This window comes from Sturnus vulgaris, chromosome 7 (genome assembly GCF_052056855.1).
Source record: "Sturnus vulgaris isolate bStuVul1 chromosome 7, bStuVul1.hap1, whole genome shotgun sequence".
Lineage (NCBI taxonomy): Eukaryota > Metazoa > Chordata > Aves > Passeriformes > Sturnidae > Sturnus > Sturnus vulgaris.
Window position 1 is genome coordinate 15,113,356 of NC_142249.1, and position 21,450 is coordinate 15,134,805.

Consider the following 21,450-nt stretch of genomic DNA (forward strand, 5'->3'; position numbering starts at 1 on the left):
TGTCCCCAGAATTCAGGCAGCTTTTATGTACAGAGCTGGATTTCTCACAGCTCTTTTGAACTGAGCTTAGGCAAACTGTCTCAGCAGGCTTGCTATGATGTGAAGTGACAAAGTGGATTGTCTTTAAGTACACTTGCTAAATGATGCATCAAACTTCTGTTTAAAGTGTTCTGCTAAAAGCTCTGAGTTTGCAATCAGTGTGAGTTCAGGAAATTACCAAGTCTCAAACCTGTAGTTTTTCACTTAACAAAATGCAGAGCCGTTGTTTAAGTCATTGTTATTCTGACCCCAGCAAAAGGAGTGCTGCATGTTCTCTCTTTATATACGATCCAGAGGGAATGGGAATTTGCAGAACTGACTTTAGTGTTTAATAGTATACTTCAGAAGTCCATATATGAGAGAAGAATAATGTTGCTGTATTTGACAGTCTTTATTGTCATGAAAAAATATTATGTTCAAATCATAGAATACCTAAATTGTCAAAATAGTAGTTTTCCTAGTTTAAGACGTGACATTTTCCCAGAATCACTTTCTTGATCTCGTCTGTTGGGTTTTTGTTGACCTTCTTCAGCATCATTTGTCTGTATCTAGAACCTTAGCCAACTGGACAAACAGCATATTGGACAAGTAGAAGATTACTGTTCTCTTAGGAAATAGCATCCATGATGAAATTTTGCCCTACTAAAATCAATTTTCTTATCCCCAGCACTTTTCAATGAAGTTGCTGGAATACCTCCGTTTGTACTCTATCTGTCCCTAGTTTATGCATTTAAAGAAACAGGAAGACATTCAGCTCTCTTAAATAAGAGGCATTGTAGTATGAGGTGAGTTGTACATATATGATCTTGATACCACTTTTTTTTTTCTTAAAGGAATCTGTCGCATCATAGACGTGTATCAAAGATAAGGCCATACCCAGATTATTCTTCCTCTTCCTACATTGAAGATTCAATCCACCACACTGACAGCATAGTGAAGAACATTTCTTCTGAACATTCAATGTCCACTACACCATTGACTTCAGGGGAAAAGAATAGAAATTCCATTAACTACGAGCGGCAGCAGGCACAAGCTCGCATCCCTAGTCCCGAGACAAGTGTCACCAGTTTGTCCACCACCAATACAACTGGCCTCACTCCCAGCACTGGCATGACCACCATATCCGAAATGCCTTACTCAGATGAAACAAACTTACACACTACAAATGTCATGCAGCCAGGGGGGCCCACCCCTGTTTGTCTGCAGCTAACAGAGGAGGACTTGGAGACAAATAAATTGGATCCAAAAGAAGTGGATAAGAACCTGAAAGAAAGCTCTGATGAGAATCTGATGGAACATTCACTTAAGCAGTTTAGTGGGCCAGATCCACTGAGCAGCACTAGTTCCAGCTTGCTTTATCCACTGATAAAACTTGCAGTAGAGGTGACAGGACAGCAGGACTTCACGCAAGCTGCCAACGGCCAGGCGTGTTTGATTCCGGATGTCCCATCTGCTCAGGTCTATCCTCTACCCAAGCAGCAGAACCTTCCCAAGAGGCCTACCAGCCTCCCTCTGAACACCAAAAATTCAACAAAGGAGCCACGATTAAAATTTGGTGGCAAGCACAAATCAAACTTGAAGCAAGTGGAAACAGGCGTTGCCAAGATGAACACTATCAATGCTGCAGAACCTCACGTCGTGACAGTCACCATGAACGGAGTGGCCGGGAGGAGCCACGGCATGAACTCCCACGCTGGCACAGCCCAGTATGCCAATGGCACGGTGCCCTCTGGCCAGAGCAGCAGCTCGGTGGCACAGAGGGCCCAGGAAATGCTTCAGAACCAGTTCAGTGGGGAGGACAGTCGGCTGAACATCAACTCGAGTCCCGATGAGCACGAGCCGCTGCTGAGGCGGGAGCAGCAGGTGGGCCATGACGAAGGCGTGCTGGACCGCCTGGTGGACAGGAGGGAGCGGCCGCTGGACACCGGCCGGACAAACGCCAACAACAACAACAGCAACCCCTGCGCAGACACAGCTGCAGCCAGCGTCCAGAATGTGGTGAGAAATCCTGGGCAGACCCAGCCCAGAAGAGCACAGAGGCCCAATTCGCTGGACCTGTCAGCCACGAGTAGTTTGGATAGCAGTAGTATGCAGTGTAAGTGCCTGCAGGGCTGAGCAGTTTCCCTGACACTTTTCTACCTAATAACTGCATCTGTCTGCTTGAATAGAAATTATTTCTGTCTCTCCTTAAAGCATACTTATTAAATCTCCTATCAATGTGATTTCTCTCAGCACGATTTCAGTCTTTTTGATTAAGTCCTGTCTCCATCATTTCCAGTACGTTAGATCACTATCATCCTTCTACATACACAGAATAAATCTGTCTCTTCCTAGCCCATCCATTTTGTCTCTAGGTTAACTTTCATTATTCCTTGCAAGGCTCCTACCTTTGGTAGCTGCAAAGCATATTGAAAAAATGTCATCTTTTTTCCTGCAGGGGGACCTTATACCTTTTTTTCCTTACTTTTCCTCATTCTCTCGAGAGTAGCTGTCTCTAACATGCATTGATTAAAATAATTTACTATGAAACTTCATGATTTTAAAGCAACTGATTTTACTGTATTAGCTCAGCCTAAACAGAGGGTCATGCATTTTCTATTTTGCTGTCCTAGCTCCAACAATTAGAGCAATTCTTCATCAGTTTGTCATGTACATAAAAATTAATCCAAGTAATTCGAGAAGGAATTGATCTTAATAGTTTATTTCAGAATAACTTCCTTGAGAGTTTTATGGCCAGAGGTCTGAGGTTACAGTGGGGCTCTCCTTTTTACAGTAAGAATGTAATCATGTAATTATAGTTCAATTAGGTACGTCCTCTAGATTCGAGCCTGTTTCAGCTATAGGAAAGACCTTTTGGTGTGCATTTAAAGAAAATAAATTTCCAGAAGTCAATGTAGTCTTGAAAGGTGCTTGCAAATCTCATGACTGTGTTTAGGAAGGTGCTGTGTTTAGTGGAATAAACTGAGATGCCAGGCATCTTTGGAAGTAATAGGTTTAAAAGCAAACCAGAACATCTTTCAACAAATGTAGTTGAACATTCAGCAATGGAATGTGTAAGCCTTGCTTTTAAGTAGGAAACATTAGTTTTTGTATTAACATGCTGATTTGAGTTGAAATCTTACTGAGATAAAGAAGTTTCTTGCAGTGACCTTCTTTAATTGAAGGTTAAGTTAAAAAAAGAGATTGTGTAAATTTTTTTTAGCAATCAAATTTTGACTGCTGAAGTTTATCATTATTAAAGTTGGTTTTGCAACTCAGCATTCCAAATCCTAACTTAATATCTTAACAGAGAATGGACCATTTTCTCTTCAGGTGAAATACTTTGCCAGATGGAGTATGATTTGGGGCCTGCCATTTAATTGCACTATTTAAATTTTAAGCTTTGCTGTCCTGTAGTAGCAATGTGGTTTTGTGCCTCCCATTACAGGTAATATAAGATACTATGATTGCAAAAGCCTCTCAAATGTCAAATGCTGATTCTCCTATTTGATGCCAACGTGCATTCCAGGTAACACAAATTACTTCACTGAAGTAATTTCTGACAGAGAACAGAATCTAACCTTTTGTTTTAGTGGCAGCTGTTGTAGTTGATACACCTGTCATGCCTCTGCCACACCGTTGCTTCCACGTTAAAGATTTTGTTCTTTTGTTCTGTTTCACATAAGTAACAATCCTGAACTGCAGTCTAATCTTACCTTCCTCACAATTCTATTTTCTGTTCTGTTTTTTTTGGTTTGGTTTTTTTTTTTTCCCCTTCAGTAGGTGACTCCTCACAGGATGGCAAATCAGGCTCAGGAGAGAAGATCAAGAAGCGTGTGAAAACTCCCTACTCTCTCAAGCGCTGGCGTCCGTCCACGTGGGTCATCTCCACGGAGCCGCTGCACTGCGAGGTCAACAACAACAGCAGTGAGCAGGCGGTGCCCCCCAAATCCAGCACTGCTGTCTACCTTGCAGAGGGGGGCACTGCCACCACCATGGTCTCGAAGGACGCAGGGGTGAACTGCCTGTGAAATACTTCAAACTCCGGCAAATGACCTTTTTTTTGCATTATTTGAAACAAACATGCAGAAGACGTTTTAAAAAAACTGCTTTCTCCTCCTGTCAGCAACCCCTACCAAGGACTCGCTTTAAATAGATTTCAGCTATGCAGAAAATTTTTAGCTTATGCTTCCATATTTTTTTATTTTGTTTTATTTTTTGAACGTTTTTGCACTTTTATTTAGTATCGCTAAAGTTAAGTCTGTCTGTTTTGACCACGGAATATATATATGTGTATCAAAGATGTGGTCTCAAAATATTTTTTTAAAAAAAAAGTAACAAAAAAAAGTATTGCTGATAATCAGTTTGGACCAGTTTCTTAAGGTCACTAAGATCATAAGCAGACTATAAGACAGGTTTGACTGCAGTGGTGTCTTGTAACCATGTTTTGATTTCTGTGCACAAGCTAGTCTGTATATTTCTATGTTACAAAGTGTATTCTCTTTTGAACCCCTTATTTTCCTTGTGTCATGTTGAAATGTGCAATAGTCTATAGTTCACAGTAGGCTTTATTGAAAAGTGTGTTTCTAAAACTGCCACATGTTCCCATTTTTGTATTTGTTAATTTTTCCTTGACAGTTGAGCAGTCAGCCAGTCATGACAGTGAACTTTGCACATTGTAGCCAGCTTGAAGCAGCTGCCAATATCACATTGTGCTCAGAGGTGACAATGCATGAATTTTCCCCAACTTGAAAGGGCTTTAAAAAGGAACAAAAAAAAAAAAATCTGGGCTCCGTACCTTTCTTTGGATCCTCCCAAATCAAAATGTGTTTCCTTTATAGTAGTAGATGCCAGCCTGTGAAGTTGAGTAACAAAATGTTGAACAAATGTAAGGAAACAGTGTCAGCCATTTTTTCCATTTTATTTTGTGTGCAGTTTCACCCCCTGTATTTATATAAAACCTTATTTAGATCACTAATGATGTACATTGAAAAATACATTTTATTCAGAAATATTAATAATTGTCACACTTAAAAGCTTGAGTGAAGATAGGTTGTGAACGTATTTTGTTTACACAGAGAAAAAAATAATGAATCTTACTTGGCACGAAACAATTTTGTGATGAGTCACAAATCTTTCCTGATTTACCTCCTTACAGACAGTATGGGGTAAAAATCAGCCTGATTACTTATGCAGGTGGGTGCATCCTAATTGATTGTTGTTGCCAAGTTGAGTTGAAACTCGTCCTCCCTTCAGAGTTCTTAGAGGCCCTCATTCATCTTGTTAGAATTTATTGCATGCTTTTAAAATTCATGGGTGTTTGTGGGGGATGGTTGGGGATGTCTTTTCCCCTCTGCTTAGTCCCTTCTTTCAGTTTGAATGCACATTGATTTTAGCTGTCAGTGAATGTGAATGTAATATGTATTGAGATAAATTGTTTTTTCACTATCTCAAGTAAACCTTTCATTTTTTTGGAATGATTGGTTTTACTATCTACTGAAAGAAATTTAATTTTCTTATTAGTTAGAACCTCCTTCCACCTAAGAAATAACCTTCCACCTGAGAAACATTCTTTCCAATTGAAAACACTACAGTAAAATCTATCTGGATATAAAAAGGTGTAACACATCAGTCTTTGGTAACAAGCAAAGATTTATCACTTCATCTGAAAACTGGTGATGTTCAAAGAAAGAAAATCAATTCAGTCAGCCTGCCAGACTCCTGTGGCAGGATACTGGCAGCAAACAATTGCCTCCCCCAGCCTGTCTCCTTTCAGCTGACTGAAGCAGATGCTCTCTGCTTTTAAGCTCATTTGTTTCCTTGCTGTTTCACCATTTTTCCCCCCCGAGGTAAACTTTGCCAACCCTGTTCTCTATCTATAGTTGATACAACTAACCTAATACATGCCTTGCTTGCATCTGATTCTTGCTGCTCCCCAAAATCCCTTGCTTGTGCTTGATTGCTATGATTTTTCTCTTGTAATGCTTCTTAACATTTCTTAGATTCTCCTAGATATCTCCAAGAGATAGAGTTATAAATCCAGACTTTGATTAAGTGTAGTTGTAGAAATACAAGCCACAAGGCACATTTTGAGCTCCCTGTGTTCTTTAAGCACCAGTTCAAATAGTACCTCTTGTCTCTGAGGCATAATTATTTTTTCCCCCTGTATAATACAGTTATATCTCCCCTTTTTAAAAACACAGCCTTCTTCTGGTTTGACTTTTAATTCACTCTCTGGCTTCCCATCTGCTGCAGTCTCATGTCCCAGATGTTGAAAACCTGCCAGTTGCTCAGCTGGGTTTCAAGACCTGAATCAGAATTTCTGGCATTCTGTTCACGTTGCTCACTGTGGCTCTCTTCTGTCCAGTGAGTCTCTGTTTGGAGTGCATGGTGGTGGTTTTTGGTGAGCACCCTATCGTGGTGTTGAGGATTCTTCACTCCTTTCCCAATGACTTTTGCTTTGCCTTGCGTGTATCATCCATCAGCATTTCAGAATGTGGGCTGAAAACAATATTTAGGACTCTTACTAACTCTGGGGAGAGAAAAATTGCTTCTCTGACTGCTGCTTCTTTCTGCTGAGACAGAATTGCACCAGTCTCGTAGCCTTTCTTTGCAGGCCATGCCTTTGTAAGAAATCCAACTTTCTTGTGATCAATGCAATCAAAATTACTTCAATACCAGATGAAAATGTCGTTCTGCAATTTTCCTTCAACATTCTTAAACAATACTTTTTTTCTTTCCTTTGTCTATTTCTATTACTTGCTGGAGGGCCTTTGAAATGAATTAGAATTAGTAGCAAGATTGGCTGTGCAATCTACCATGGATAAATGTAATTTGTAACATGATAGAAAAATGTACTTTATCACGAAATACCCGATAGATTAAATAGATAAAATCTATTCTTTTTTAAAGGTCAGTCAAAGCAGACTCTTAAGTAAAATACTGTAATTCTGCACAGCTAGATGAAATCAGATTAGCAGTTTGGTTTTAATGTTTAATTTAGTAATGCCATTTTTTTTCTCCTCACAGCACATAATCCAGTGTCCATAGAATACTTTCTCAGTAAGTTAAATGATACTGAGTTTTATCTCGTGCCACAGGGAATTCTTAATCAAACAAAATACATATAAGAGAGAGAATCCTATAAATCAAACACAGGGACAGCTGATATTGTACAGTAAACAAGGAAGATAAATGTGATTCATTTCCTTGTGAGTTATGATTTTGCTTATTTTCTTTGGTTCTTAAAATGATGAAAGTTGATAATTTTCTATCAATTTCTCATGTATATTGCTGACAAGATAAATATAGCAAAATTAAAATAGAATGGTAGTGTAAATACCTATTAATTGTGCCACTGTCAAATAGGCAATAGTAGAATATTTGTTATGGTAATTTATAATGGATAATTCAAGTGAAATGATAGAGCAGACATTTCTTATGTTTGTCTGTGTGAGACAAAATCCAAAATCTTGCTGGGTATGGAAGATGGCTCACTAGTAGAAGCCAGGAGAGTTGCTTAGGTTAATGCATTGTCTCTTGTTCTGTTTCCTGTAATAGATACCAACATAACATGGTTTTTAGAATGTGAATTCTAACCATTTGAACAGACATGTCTTCTAAAATCGGCATTTACAGGTCAGATTATCTGCAATGCTTCCCTGAATTTGTTTTTTAATGCTTTGCAGCTTCGTATGCTAGCCAGTTAGTATTACCAAGGCCTTTCTTGAAATCCAAGATGCACTTAAACTGCACAGCTAAAGTAAAGATATTCCTAATTTAAAAGAAAACTATCTGATAGTATCAGAGTATTTTCAGAAACAATATTTCCGTTCTTGTTTAGCTTTCTTAGTGCCACTCATTTGTCTCTTGTTTTCATGTAGAAAATTACCTAATTTTCAAAGGCAACATATTTTGATTTTTTTTTTTAGTGCACTGGGCACAAAACAATGCAAAATAGATGCTGGCAATTTTCAGGAAACAAGCAACAAAAAACACCCGCCTCATAAATATAGTCAGAAAGTTCATATTCCCCTACCTGTCAGCTTTCTCTAAAAGAAATCTGGAATCCTACCTGCCTCAGAGAGGAGAATAAGGAAGTTCTTTAATTGTATGGAATAAATTATTGGTCCAAACTTAATAGTGATGAATTCTTACTTAAAAATATATATGTGTACATTGCATATGCCCTAGTTCTAGTGTTCAGTGCATTTTGCTCTAATGATATTCCCTCTTTAAATGTTAAAAAACATCCACTAATATAACATTACTGTGCCTGTATTCAGATTATAATTTTCTTTAATGAAAAATACAAAGTTCATAGCCTTTCTGCCACTGAAATGCTACTGTGGACATTTCTTGCCTAATTAAGCGGAATTTTAAAATTGACATTTTTAGTCTGTACATTAGAAATTAATTATGCTATAATTTTTACTTGTATAAAAATGATGGCTGGTCTCATTGCTGAAATAGGCTGGGTTTAAGCCATAAAAATAAAAATTGCCAAACACAGTAGCATATAAATGACCTGATGTCTAATTGGAAGATTTGTAGCAGTTCATCAAAGTAAATTGAAATTGGATTGAGCAGTCTTTGAAAGTTGGATCATAGACTGGACAACTTAGTATTTTGCATAAATTTGGATTATTTTAACTTTTCTGTCTGGTCTCCCAGTACCCATTTTAACAGGTAAATATAGTAACCTTCTTTTTAAAACATGCTTACTATTTTTTGTTCAACCTTCAGCCTTTCTTCAGTGAAAACACTATACATACTGCAGTGAAGCCAGATCTATATATTTTTATGTAACTCTCTATGTATTTAGATGCATATGTATGTTGTGTGTAAGTTCCAGGATTAAATTCTGTGAGTTACAGCATCAGATGGTAGCACTGGTAGAAACTATAATGTGTGGGGGGGAGTTTCATATGCCATTTAAAAATTGTCTGTAGTGCATCACAGTAAAGCTGGGATCAGACTGTGACATGTAGTCCAGTAGTTCGAGATCTCCCGTGACAGACTTGTCACTGATTGTTTGGGCAGAATGGATTTATGAGAGAGAGAAACCTGGGAATGCACGTGACAAGCTTTATATGAAGCTGAGTCATTTAAGATACCTCTCTCAAAGATCAAAAAATAACCCAAAACACTTAACACATGATAATTTTTACAAGGCTTTTTTATGTAGTAGCTATAGTTATGTATGTGGTTGCCATTTAAACATAGTATTTTAGTCCATTAAATCCAATTGCATTTTAGGCTTCTATATTGTCATATGAAACTGTAGCTATAGAAATACATCCCTTTTTTTATCTCACCGTGCCCCAAGTAGGTTCAGTTTTGACATGAAAGAGTAACAAATCAGATTTCTCATTTGGGGTTTCTTCTGTACTGAGTAAAATTGGAGGCAGAACTTCCATTTCTGCAATACCAGATGTGGGTGCTCCTGCAAATCCAAGTGGGTGTTATGTTCAGCACGTGTGTTTGAGGGAAGGGGCTCCTCATCAGCTCATGGCTGAGCCCAGTGCTCTTGGAATCCAGCAGGAGTCTGCTTTTGATTGTGGGCAGAGGAGGGGCAGGTTCTGCTGGCTGTGGTGTTAAACTTCTATGGGGAGGATTAGCCCTAGGAAAGCTGATGTGGAATGTGGGACTGCAGGGGCAGCCCTGGCTCCTGAGCCTTGCTGGGTGTTGCTGATGGGGGATTCAGGCTGTGGAGCTGGGTCAGCACAGGGCAGCTGTGGCTTTGTCAAGAAGTGGAGATGCATTGGGGGAGTGGGAGTGGAAGGGTTCAGGATAAATCCTCATTTACACCAAGGCCCTTTAATGTTGATCTGGGCTCCATGCAGGTCTGTGTTAGCAGTGCATTATTAATACAAATTACTTTTTCTGGCCATTTCTGTTTATTTCACTGTGGTTTAATGTACACGTGTGCATAATAAGCAGGAACTAGTTGGAGTTATGCTACTTTATAGAGTAATCATCAGCTATTTTTCAAAGCCTATTGCTGTTTTCATCAGCAATTGTTTGAATTTGCAAGTTGTTTAGTTGGTTAACTTCAATGCATACACCATGCTTCCACAGCACAGGAAGGAAGGATTTCTTCCCAGTCCTTGCAATCTTCTGCAGAGGTATCACTGGAGTGTGTCCATGAGGCACAGCATCTCACCTGGTAACTATGTTAAAGCATAAATAATTAGCCTTTATAACTTCCTAGTTCCAAGGTCTCCCAAACCTCCACTTTTGTAGCCCATTCACTTGTTTTTAAGACAGCAAACTTGTGAGGTTTATTTCTAGAGCACTTGATTCACTTTCCTTTTTGTGCTTCAGAACTGTATCATGAAGTTTCACACTTCAGTCTTGTTTATTCAGAGCATAGTTAATGTTTCTGGTCTTTGTAGTTTGTAAGAAGTCACAAGAACAAACAGGCACGTCCAAGTTATAGCTCACTCATTTGTCACTTTTGAATTTCTTGATTGGTGACTCTTCTCTCTTTTCACACTGTTGAAACCTATTTAAAACGGTTTGTATGTATATGTTTCTTGTCTGCTTTTTGTCTCTAGAGAAAGGTGTGCTCTATTCACATTTATATAAGCTGGAATCATGTTTTACAATCGCTGTTGATTATTTTCCCCCCCAAATGCAGTATAAGAGGAAAATAAACATGGCAAGAATGAATTTCTAGGGTTTAGTCTTCTGTAAAGGCTGAAATAAGATGTGAAACTGCCATTTTCCTTTTGAAAGACTGTAAAGAGAGCATTACTTTCTGAGCGAGCTTTTCTAGGGGAAGAGGGGGAGAAATCCTAGAATATGGAGTCTCATCAGAACCCTTTTGTTAACGGGTATTTTTGGTTTTCCTCTCAAACGACTGAGGAAATATCATGTATGAATTTATAAATAATTGCTTTCAGTTATTTCTTTTGTATAAGCTGCCCAATACCCTTGCTATGCTGTATAAGTTGTGTTTCATGGAACAGTGTGAGTATGAAATAAAAAGCTAATTTTTGGGTTTTAATCATCTGTGGATGCCACTATGAAAGCTGACATTGTTAAAGCCACTACAGAGTTTTCTATGAATACTTGTAAGAATTGCTTTGTTATATATAAACCTAAATAAAGAGATTGTATTGATACAGAGGCATTGGATAAGAACATTTAAAAGGCTATTCTTTAGGCCTGAGAGAAAAGGCTTGCTGTAAAAATGGTGCATTATTCCATTTATTAAAGATCATATTAATGACAAAAAGCATGGTCTTTTGTTGGTGGTTCATGTCATTATTGGCCACGAGTACTAACATGCTCCAGGAATGAGAGGAAGAGGAAACCCCCATTGCAGCTGTGTTGGTTGGTAGGAGGATAAGGAATTCCTTGATTACTAGGGGATGAATGAGACTTCCAGACACCTTTGGCATGAGCAGGTCCCAGGTGGTCCTGTGCTTTAGCAATCACTGGGGCTTGCCCTTGCTGGAGAGGTGCAGTGCTCTGCTCCCTTCTGCCTCCTTTCTCACTGGCCAGCCAGGTCAGGTGCTTGTGTTGGAACTGAACAGGTTTTGCAGACGTTTCAGGGCAGCAGGCCTTGCATGACCTCTTGTCATGCTTTGCTGGCTTGCTAAGTGTAAATGCAGAAAAACAAGAAAAGAAAACGGGGGAAAGGCATTAAACGAAATACTTTTCTCCTTCAGTTTTGGTTCGCACTTGGGGAAAGCATAGGATTGATGGCAACCAGGCAAGTGGAGGAATTAAGGAATTAAAAGAGCAACCCCTTACCCTTCCCACACAAAGTATTGCAGTTCCCCCTCCCCATGAAGAAACAATATCCTGGCATTCTTACAAGATGAGGCTTCCCCAGCCTGGAGCTACTGTCCAGCAGAACTGAAAAAGATGGATTAAGTTATAGTAAAAGGATGCTGCAAATTTCCACTGACTGACACTTTCCCACTATACACAGATTAGTGGCATCCATCCTGCAGCTCACTTGCTTTGTTGTTTTTGTCTCTCCTCCTCAATTACTGTTCATTTATTTTTCTTTATCCACAGTGATGGTTTTTGCAAGCAAATAAATGGTGCAAGTCTCTGGCCAAAGAACTAAAATTCAAAGAAGGGAGAGACAAAATGAGGAGCTTCATTTCTTGCTGTCATAAATAAGGAGGAAGCAACAAAATGAGGCAAGTAGTGTATGGTTGAGTATCTGCTTGTATGGCAAATCATCTCAGCCCCACAAGTAAACCTAGAAACCTTTGGCTACAGGAAGGGACCATGGCAGGCCTTGCTTTCCCTGGGAGTGGGGGCCAGCATGACAAAAGTAGCTGTGTCCCCAAAAGCGGTTCTCACTCTTGGCTTGGCTGACAGTAAGAGCAGCCAAGTCCTGCCCTACCCCAGCAGGTGTGGCTGAGCCTTATCCTCGGGGCATGTGAGAAGCCTGACTCAGCCCTGCAGGAACAGAGTGTGAATGGTGAATTTTACTGATAGATTTTTCTTTGGGTGCATAATCTACTCGGGCTTAAGAAAGTCTCCTTGTAATTTCCCCGTGTGAGCTCATACACTCACCTCTGGCAGCTCTCACCTGCAGAAATAACAACCACTTTTATTTGCTTTTACTTTGCTAATGTGAAATGAAAGTAAAACAACAATAATTATATTCCCCTTTGTTCCAGAGCAGTGATGCAGCTGCAGAACGTACTTTGTGGAACACAGCCATGTCAGTCTTCCATTAGTTTCCATTCGGGGGGGGGGGGGGGTGTCCCTATTTACTTCTTGCTAATTCTGATGTTATGGAAATTCTCCACGTGCGGGAGATTATACACATCTGCTCACTGCCATGACCCAAAACACATTCTATTGGATAAGAAGGTTAATTTTCCACAGGCAGGAAAACTCAACTATACCAAAATATTTGTCTAAATTCAGCTTTTCATCTTAACCTGAAACATTGTCATTCTCCATCCAGTGAAGAGTTGAAATGTTTTGATTCCTGGAGTTTAAATGTCACACTTGGGTATTCTGCTTTTATGTCAGGGCATCTTCTTACAGCTCTCAGTACCACAGGGAAAGTCTGTGAGAAATCCACAAATCAGAGCTGATCTGAGCTGAAGTCATGCTTTGGGGATCACTGATGCCTCTTTTACAAAGACAACAAATAAGGCTGTCTGAGGACAGCTGGTCTGTGGGAGGTGATTAAGAAAAGCAAGTCTGTATTTACTATGCAGTGTCTGAGCAAATGGCATTTCTAGACAGGGCTCACATGAGCCCTGGAAAAATGTTGAGGGTGCAAATATTGAGAAATGAAGGAAACAACTGATCCAGGTGCATTTCAATTCACAGGACAGGAGCTTTCCGGTACCCTCTATCACAGTCCATCAAGTCCTTTTGAGAATAAGGAATACAGTCAGTAGAGAGCAGGCAGGTGGTTTGGGCAGATAATGGACAAAAGCCAGTGGGCAGCACCTCAAGTACATGATTTGAGGAAGGAGAAAGCATGAAGGGAGGCTAGGGAGACTTGTTTCAGGCATCAGCAACACTGTAGAACTCAGCATTTGTCTTTGTCCCAATTTCTTTGTTGTTGTTGCCAAGTCCTAACAGGAAAGAATAGTGTAGGGCGTTGTGATAAAGAGGGTACAGAGGTTGTACAGCTCGTTTTACCCGTGCCTCTGCTTGTAACAGGCCTGCAAGCAGCTCCTAGGAAAGGTACAGGCCTGTTTGCTTTCCCCTGTCACCTACTGTAGCCTTTGTTTGGGAGAAGTTCATGCCACAAGCTATCAGATTTCCTAATCGGAATGACTAGAAATGCAGTTTTCATAAGGTACCTTTGTGCACATGGGACTGTGTGCATGGGGAGCAAGATTGGCTTGTGCTGTGTTCCTGGTTCTGTTCCTGACAGTCTTTGTGCTTTGCAGTGACTGGTATTTTGCCAGTCTGCTGTAATATTGAAATTGCACCTGTTTTCTCCATCTCCTTCCCTTTCTTTCCCTTTGTCCCTTTCCCCCTTTTCCTCTTATTGGAAAGGTAATAATTGATCTCTGCACATGTGTTGTAAAGAGTCGTTTCTGGTGCCTTCAGGTCTCTGGATTAGTTAAAAAATCAGATCTGGCACAAGTCACTGCAGCAGGGTGTAGGTCTGACTAGCCCAGGAGGTAGGCATTGCTGATGCACATATCAGCTGTACTGGTACAGCCAACGTGTGTATGGGCGACCAGAGAATTTCCTGCAGGACTGATCTCTGCTGAGAGAATAAAAATACTTTATTGGGAATACTGTATTTCTGTTGCCATTCCAAGAATTTTCTTGCACGACCACTAACAATTCTGAATCAGGACTCAGAAATGGCTGGCTTAAAATCACTATTAAGCAGTCTAACTTTATTTATTGTTGGCTTCTGGAAAATCAGAGTGCAACTAAATCGTGTTTGAGCTTCACGCTGTGATCATGAGGGATAGAAATGTGCTTTTAAGGCACAGACAAGCAGAAGTTCCCATCTATTTACATAAGCTGTGAACTGAGACTGAAAGTGACACGAGAAGTATTTGCAGCCAGGCAGAAGCAGGCAGCAGCATCAAGAAGACTTGATTGATCTGGGCACTGCGTTAGCCCAGCTCAGCAGCCAGCCCCAGGGTGGGCTCACAGGTTCTCCTGTGGCAAACCAAGAACCTCGGGAACCCTTCCCCTGTCCCGGGTTGAGGTGCAGGAGGCAGGCAGAGGAACTGGACTGTGCTGGGGAAGCGGGGGAGGGAAGCAGGAGGAAGGGCAGGGTTGTTTCAGGATAGCCCCTGGTGGGATGCCAGCTGGACGAGCTGTGGCTCCGTGCTGGCGTATGGCAGAGCTGAGAGCAGCTCTCGCAGGCTGAGCTCTTGCTCATGCAGCCATGAGGCAGGTGCCCCTCCTGGGGAAGGTGGGACAGCCCAGCACACAGCTCGGGGTGGACCTCAAAGAGAGGAGACCCTCCAGGCTCACCATGATGAAGCACCAGCTAAGCCACGGCAGCCACAACTGCTGGAGATGTCTGCCTGCTCCTGCTGAGCAGAATCAGCCTGACACCTTGTCTGAGCTTGGCTGTGAACAGCACAGTGGCTTCTTTGCTCTCCTCCTCTCCAAGCTGACATCCTCTCTCTCAGTGATGGCTCTCTGGCTCTCCTGGAGGCAATCGGGCTGAATGGGAGGTGCAGTGCATGAAGACGGGATGGTGCCACAGAGAGAGACAAATGATGTCTGTTTCGGATGTGACCAAATAAGTTAAAAGCTCCCCTGCCACCCATAGCTGAGTGCAAGGGAAGATTCAGAACTCTGCCCGATCCATTCTTTCCCAGTAAGTGTTTTCCCAAATTGGAGAATCACATGTTCAAGCTTCATCACACAGTCTGCTCAAATTAATTAGTTTAACCACAGAACTAGTACATGTCTGTGGAGAGAGAAGAAAAATAATTTTGTCACTGCCTCAGTGCATGAATAAGCTATGCAAATATGCTTTCCACCAACTCCTTACCTTTTCTAAATGCTATATGAACAAGTAGAAGCAAAAGAAGATTTTAGGCCCGAATCAGAAAGAGCGAACTCTCTTTTCTCTCTTAAGTGTCTGTAGTTACATGCCTATTCATCCCTTACACAGGATGTTTATCATCCTACAGCATGGTCATAAAGCCTACATTGTTGAAATACTGTCACTCACCAAATTAATTTATAATGTCAACATTTGAAACAAATATTTTATGGTACATAATTCCACTATACTCACAGTACAGAAATTGTGCTGATGTCTTGCCAGAGCAACCAGTGTTTAACATTTGTAAATGAAGAATTTCCTTCCATAATTTGCACATGTTCTTCTAACATGAGACTAGAAATTCAGAAATACATTACATGTCTAAACACAACACAAATGTAGACAAATCTATTATATTTGCAAGCTCTGTAAATATGAGCTAAAAATGCCATATTTTTAAAAGACAAATTCTTTGCTTCCTAGAAAGTAGGAAAGGTTCACTATTGAATGGGAGGAATCGTGCAAATTATCATTTGGCATCTTGTAGGATACCGGGGGGAGATAATACTGTCTCGTGTTAAGTGAACTCTTGTTAAGTGAGCCACTTCTCTCAGTGTTACTGATAAAAAGATTCTGGAATGTGGTGGACAACATGCTTTTCCTGCTGCTCATTCTCTTCCCTCATCCCCATCCAAGAACAGTTTCAGGTCCCATCACTGAAGAAATGGGATTCCAGTTGCTCCTTCAGCAGGTGAGTGTGGAGATGCACCACAAGGTTATTGCTTAGTGTTGCTGCTGACGTTGAACACATGCTCAGAAAAACGATCTGTATGTGTGGAAAAACTTGTCACATGGAGGTGAGCTTAGCACTGGCTTCTAAAGAAATCCACCTCGTGCTTCTCCCAGGTAATTACATGTGCCAGGAATGTGCAGTGGGAGCATCTCCCAAGCCTGCATCTAAGTGTTGCATTGAGAACTGAGTTTCTTTGTCAAAAATGTGTTATCTTAATGCCAGTGAGGCACTGAAGTCTTTGAATGTTATTTCTATGACAACTTTTTTTCAAAGATTGTACCTTATAAAATATGACAGAAGAGCATTTTGCATTTTTCTTGTTGCGTGGAGTTTGATTTATGTCCAAGGTCCCATCTGTTGTTTTTTATTGTTTTAATCTTAATACCTTATTTCAATCTGTTTTCCTTCTCAAATCTCCACAGATATTCTGGAATATTAACTAGGCTCTTACAGGTTTTGTGTGAAGCAAATTTTATTATCTTTGTCCTATTTTTTAAATGTCTTTTTCTCCAGTTATGTTCAACACCCACATAAATAAGCAAAACAAACTCACTCTGCAGGGGAGAGATGAGAAATGCAACGAAATATCCTGAGGCATAATCTAATGTTTAGATTAGACTCCCAGAATCTTTAGTCTTTCAACCTTCAATATTGCTTACGTTAACTGTGGGTAAAAAAAAAAACAATTTCAGGCAGTAGATTGCTCCTCTACATGCGCTGCTTTGCATTTATTAAATTTTGGAATAAGGCAACAGTGTATTTGAAGCTGCTTGAAGTACAGTCATTTTCTGTAAGGTGTACTATTATTACTATTATTTTAACAGAACATTTTTCGTATATATTACTATGAGCAGTAAGCAGCACTACTTACACATTTTCAGTCTGTAGTACCAGAAAACTCCCTAAGTATTATCTGTTTTATTAGCTGTACAGTGGGATTTGAGCCTCTCAGTTTAGTTACACCTCTCTGACTCTTGTTTCTCTGCTTTTCATTTGGTGTTAGCAGCAGAGCTTTCAGCAGGTTCCAGATTTGTTCATGCAGCTCTGTGTGTTTGATCAGTCTGCCCTTGGGGGCATTCAATATGCTTCAGCCTTTGGATTGATTTGTCTCTGCAGCATTTACCACACGCTATATTTTAAGAAAGAGCCAACAGCTTGCACGTAAGGGGCCAGCTGCCATACCTAGGCTTCATCTCCCGGCACTGAGTACAGAGCAGCACATTTTGGCAGGACTCTGGATGGGTGCCAAGGGCCTTCTTGGGGTGTGGGAGTGCTTACACCTCCTGGGGTGGCATTTCAGCCTGGTGTGTGAGCACAGCAGTATCTGCTGAGCTCCCAGGGCCAATGAGTTGATAAAAATTCCAGGCAGAGAGGAGCTGGGAACACAGAGATGGGTGCTGTGTACATGGGATCTCGTGTGACTCCAGGGCATTTGGAGTCACTAAAGTGACTGTGGTCACTAAGAGGCAGAAGGCCCACAGCCTCTGTGGTGATGAGGAGTTTCTTTCCTATTTTTTGCATCACTGTTGGCACCATTACATTATGTGTTTCAGCCAGAGTAAGAGCGTCAGAGATTTGAAGAAACCCCAACCTAGAGGTTCCACATGAAACCACATGAAATGTGGTGCTGAGAGGTGGCCTGGACAGCATTTGGCAAAGTGTGCAGGCAGAAAGGAAGGTGACAGCTGAAAAAAACCCAGAGCCTGAGAGGTGTGAATTGCAAAGAGAGTCTGGGGGACCTGAATCCAAGTTATTTGGAGCTGGGATTTTGTTCTGAGGGTTTGGGTTATTTTGTAATTGAAAAAGAGTTTCGAAACTATTTTCAAGTTCATAATCCTGCTTTAGCGCTTTCCATTATTTCCATAAGGTGTAGGAGTAAGATCCTGTTGTAACACATTTGTTACAGTTTAAACAAATGAACGTAAGAAGTACACGGTGTTTGAGTAGGACTGAGTACATGACTTTACATGTCGAGCTCTCACGTCGGCTGCGTGCAAAGCAACACAACTGATGATGAGCAGTGCACTTAAATGCTTTGCTTTCTATTCTTACAGCTACTCTGTGGATCAGTGTCATCTCTGCAGTGTGACAATAATGTGGGAAGTACTATAATTGTCACAGGTATCTTCTGCAATCAAAGTCGTGACTTGGCTCCATAGCATGCAGCATTAAAATAAGTATGAATCAGTACCTGTCATTTTTGGCCTCTTCAAAACAGTAACAGGAATGAGAATGCATTCAGGATATTTTGTGCCTTAGAAGTGTCTTTATGAGACACTGCTTGCAAGTATTGGGAAATACTATTTCCCAATATTTCTGGTGAGCATAAACTGGGATAAAACTGCTGCACAACTGCACGGGGCGCTGGGAATGGGTGCTGTCACAGCAAGAAGAACTGCGTCTTCTGCTCTTTACTGAAAATCGCAGCAAAGAAGTGAAACAAATGCTGCATAAATTAACCTTCTTTAGGATAACTGCCCTGTTCTGGGCTGCTATTGTGGTTTAACCTGTCAGGCAGCTGACAGGTTAACCCCACACAGCTACTCTCTCACTTGCTTTTTCCCAGTAGGTGGGGGAAGTGAACTGGGGGGGGGGGAAAGCAAAATTTGTGAGTTTAGATACAGACAGTTTAATAGGGTGTATGATGATTATAATAGACATTAATATAATATCGTAGATATTATAGAGATATTATATGTATAATATATATATAACAATAAGAGAAGAATACAGGACGCAAGTGATGCACACTGCAATCACTCACCACTTGCCAACTAAAGCCCAGCCAGTCCCTGAGCAGCAGCCCCCAGGCAGCTTTCCCCCTCGTTCACATGCTGAGCTTGCTGCTGTGTGGTGCAGAACATTGCTTTGGCCCACTGGGGTCAGCTGTCCTGCCTGTGTTCCCCCAGCTTCTCATGCCCCCCAGCCTCCTTGCTGGTGGGACTGGGTGAGAAGCTGAAAAGTCCATGTTTCCCCTGGTGCTTTCTGCCAGCAGCTCCAGGTAGGACTGCTCTCTAGCTGTGGCGCTTTACTGGTTAGTGAAAACATAGCTGTTATTTGTTGATTACACCCCTTGGAATTTGACAATGTCATCTTGCCATTTACTTCCTAAAAACTTGTTCTCCTTGTCTCTTGATCTTACCTTGTGTTATGGCAAAACTGGCTTTCGGAAGGATTCAGACTATTTTCTTCCCCTTCTCAAAAATTTCTTTTGCTGTGTTGCCCCACAGATGAGTCACAGAAACTGCTGAAGGACAAAGCAGCAGACAGGTTCCACTTATTTCTCCTGACATGCTGGGTGCTGGTTTTCTACCTCCTGGGCATTTACACATGGAGAGCTTTAAAGCTGAGGTTCTCTCTTTCAATATATATATATATGGAGTCACTGAGGGAATCATGAGATCTCTTCATCCCAAATGATAGCAGTATACACAGCTTATACTGTTCTTTGCCTCTCAGCCATTCCCAGTGAGGACAGCACTGTCTCCCAGATTTTTCATTAATTATGGGTTATCTGGGATTTTGATGCCTTGCCACATTGTACCAGCAGCGCTAGTGATGGCTACGGGAAAATGGGAAGTGTCCTTATGAGTAATTTACAAGGTAACAAGTGAATTGCACAGTTGAAGGAAGGGATACAATAGGGCTGACGGTGATCTGCCAGGCTTCTGGTGCCTTCCCTTGGCAGCCACTTTCAGGGGTAGCACAGGGTAATTCTAGAGACTGTGCACAGCCTCTTGCAGTAGATTTTGATTGACCCATGTAGCTCTCCTTCAGGCCATATTACTACTAGCATTTACAGTACCTGTGAGAGAGCATAATGTCTTTCAAAATAAATGAAATGAATCCAGAATGCAAGAGATTACTTCACGACAACCTCATCACTACATCTGTCCTGTTCTCTCTTGCCAGTCTGATTCCTCACAAAAAGCTCTCAACTCTGACACAAGCTTTACCCTTCAAGGCTTTAGGTAAGCCAGGATCTAGGCATCTTTAAGAAGGGCCTGTGCACACAGTCTTGCTTTTCAGGTTTGTTTAACTAGCCACAAGTTGGATGGAGTTCTTCAAAGGGGCATTAGGGATTTTTAAGTGAAGTGGCCTTCTATCAGAAACAGCAAAGGAGAGAGGAAAAAAACAAACCCAAGCACAACCAAGATGAACAGAGAGCAGTATGTAAATTGTTGTCACACCATTTGTATCTTAGCAATGCTTTTCAACTGCAACGTGCAGCTTGTACAGCAGTATTGAAAAGAATTTGTGTAAGTCCTGGTAGCTCAGAAGGCATTTGCAATAAAGGCAGAAAAAAGGTTTATTGATTCTTTCTGGTATTGAGGGTGCTAACATGTGTTTACCTTGCATCTAAATAACCGAACACATGAACTAAGGCCAGTTCCATGCACGTATTCACTGCTCTGATGTATAAATTTGGTTAAGAGGATACCAGCAGTTAACAAATATTATTAAAAGATTACAATGAAGATGCAACTAATCTGACCTAACGGAGGAGAGTAAACACAGCGGTTAAGGGCAAAAGGGGGTCAAGTCTGCCTAGATATTGCCCACGTCTCTGGTGCCATCATCGGTATCACCGAGCTGGTGGCAAAGCGATTGGATAAACCGCTGTGGAGCCCCGTCCCCTCCTGGAGAGCACCTGGGGCTAGGAATGATGGAGCAGGGATAATGGTCCCTTAGAACGGGACCGAGAGGCGGGTGGGCACGCTGCCCGTGGCGGCGGCCCTGCGTGAGGGGGAAGCCGTGAGGGGGAGCCGGGAGCGCGCCCCGTTCCCGCCGGGGCTGCCCCGCCGCACGTGCCGGGGGCAGCGCGCGGCCCCGCCACCGCCCGCGTGCGGCTCTTTAAGCGCTGCCCCCGCCCCGGGCCCCCCCGCGCCCCCCGCGCGGGCCCGGCCACTCAGGCGCGCGCCCCGCAGCCAATGGGCGCGCCGTAGCTGCGCGAGCCGAGCGGCGCCGCGCCCAATGGGAGGGCGCGGTAGGCGGGGCGCGCGGCCGGGGCACTATTGTTGATGAGGCGCACGGAGGCTGCGGGCGCAGCGGCGCGGAGGGGACGGGACCGGGACGGGAAGCAGGACGGGGCTGCGGCGGCCGCTGCCGCCACTTGAGGCGTCGAACCCCGCGAGGTGCGGCCCGCGCCTCGCACCCTTCCCTCCCTTCT

At 42.0% G+C, this 21,450-nt stretch overlaps 1 protein-coding gene across 1 annotated transcript in view; it reads left to right on the top strand.

Moving 5' to 3' along the window:
* Positions 1–11,260, top strand: part of BMPR2 (bone morphogenetic protein receptor type 2) — a 105,639-nt gene extending 94,379 nt beyond the window's left edge. Inside the window, exons 12-13 of the mRNA XM_014879406.2 lie at positions 873–2,134; positions 3,799–11,260. Of these exons, the coding sequence (XP_014734892.1) occupies positions 873–2,134; positions 3,799–4,049 (1,513 nt within the window). The 3' untranslated portion in view covers positions 4,050–11,260. The remainder of the gene's footprint in view (positions 1–872; positions 2,135–3,798) is intronic.
* Positions 11,261–21,450: the final 10,190 nt, after the last annotated feature.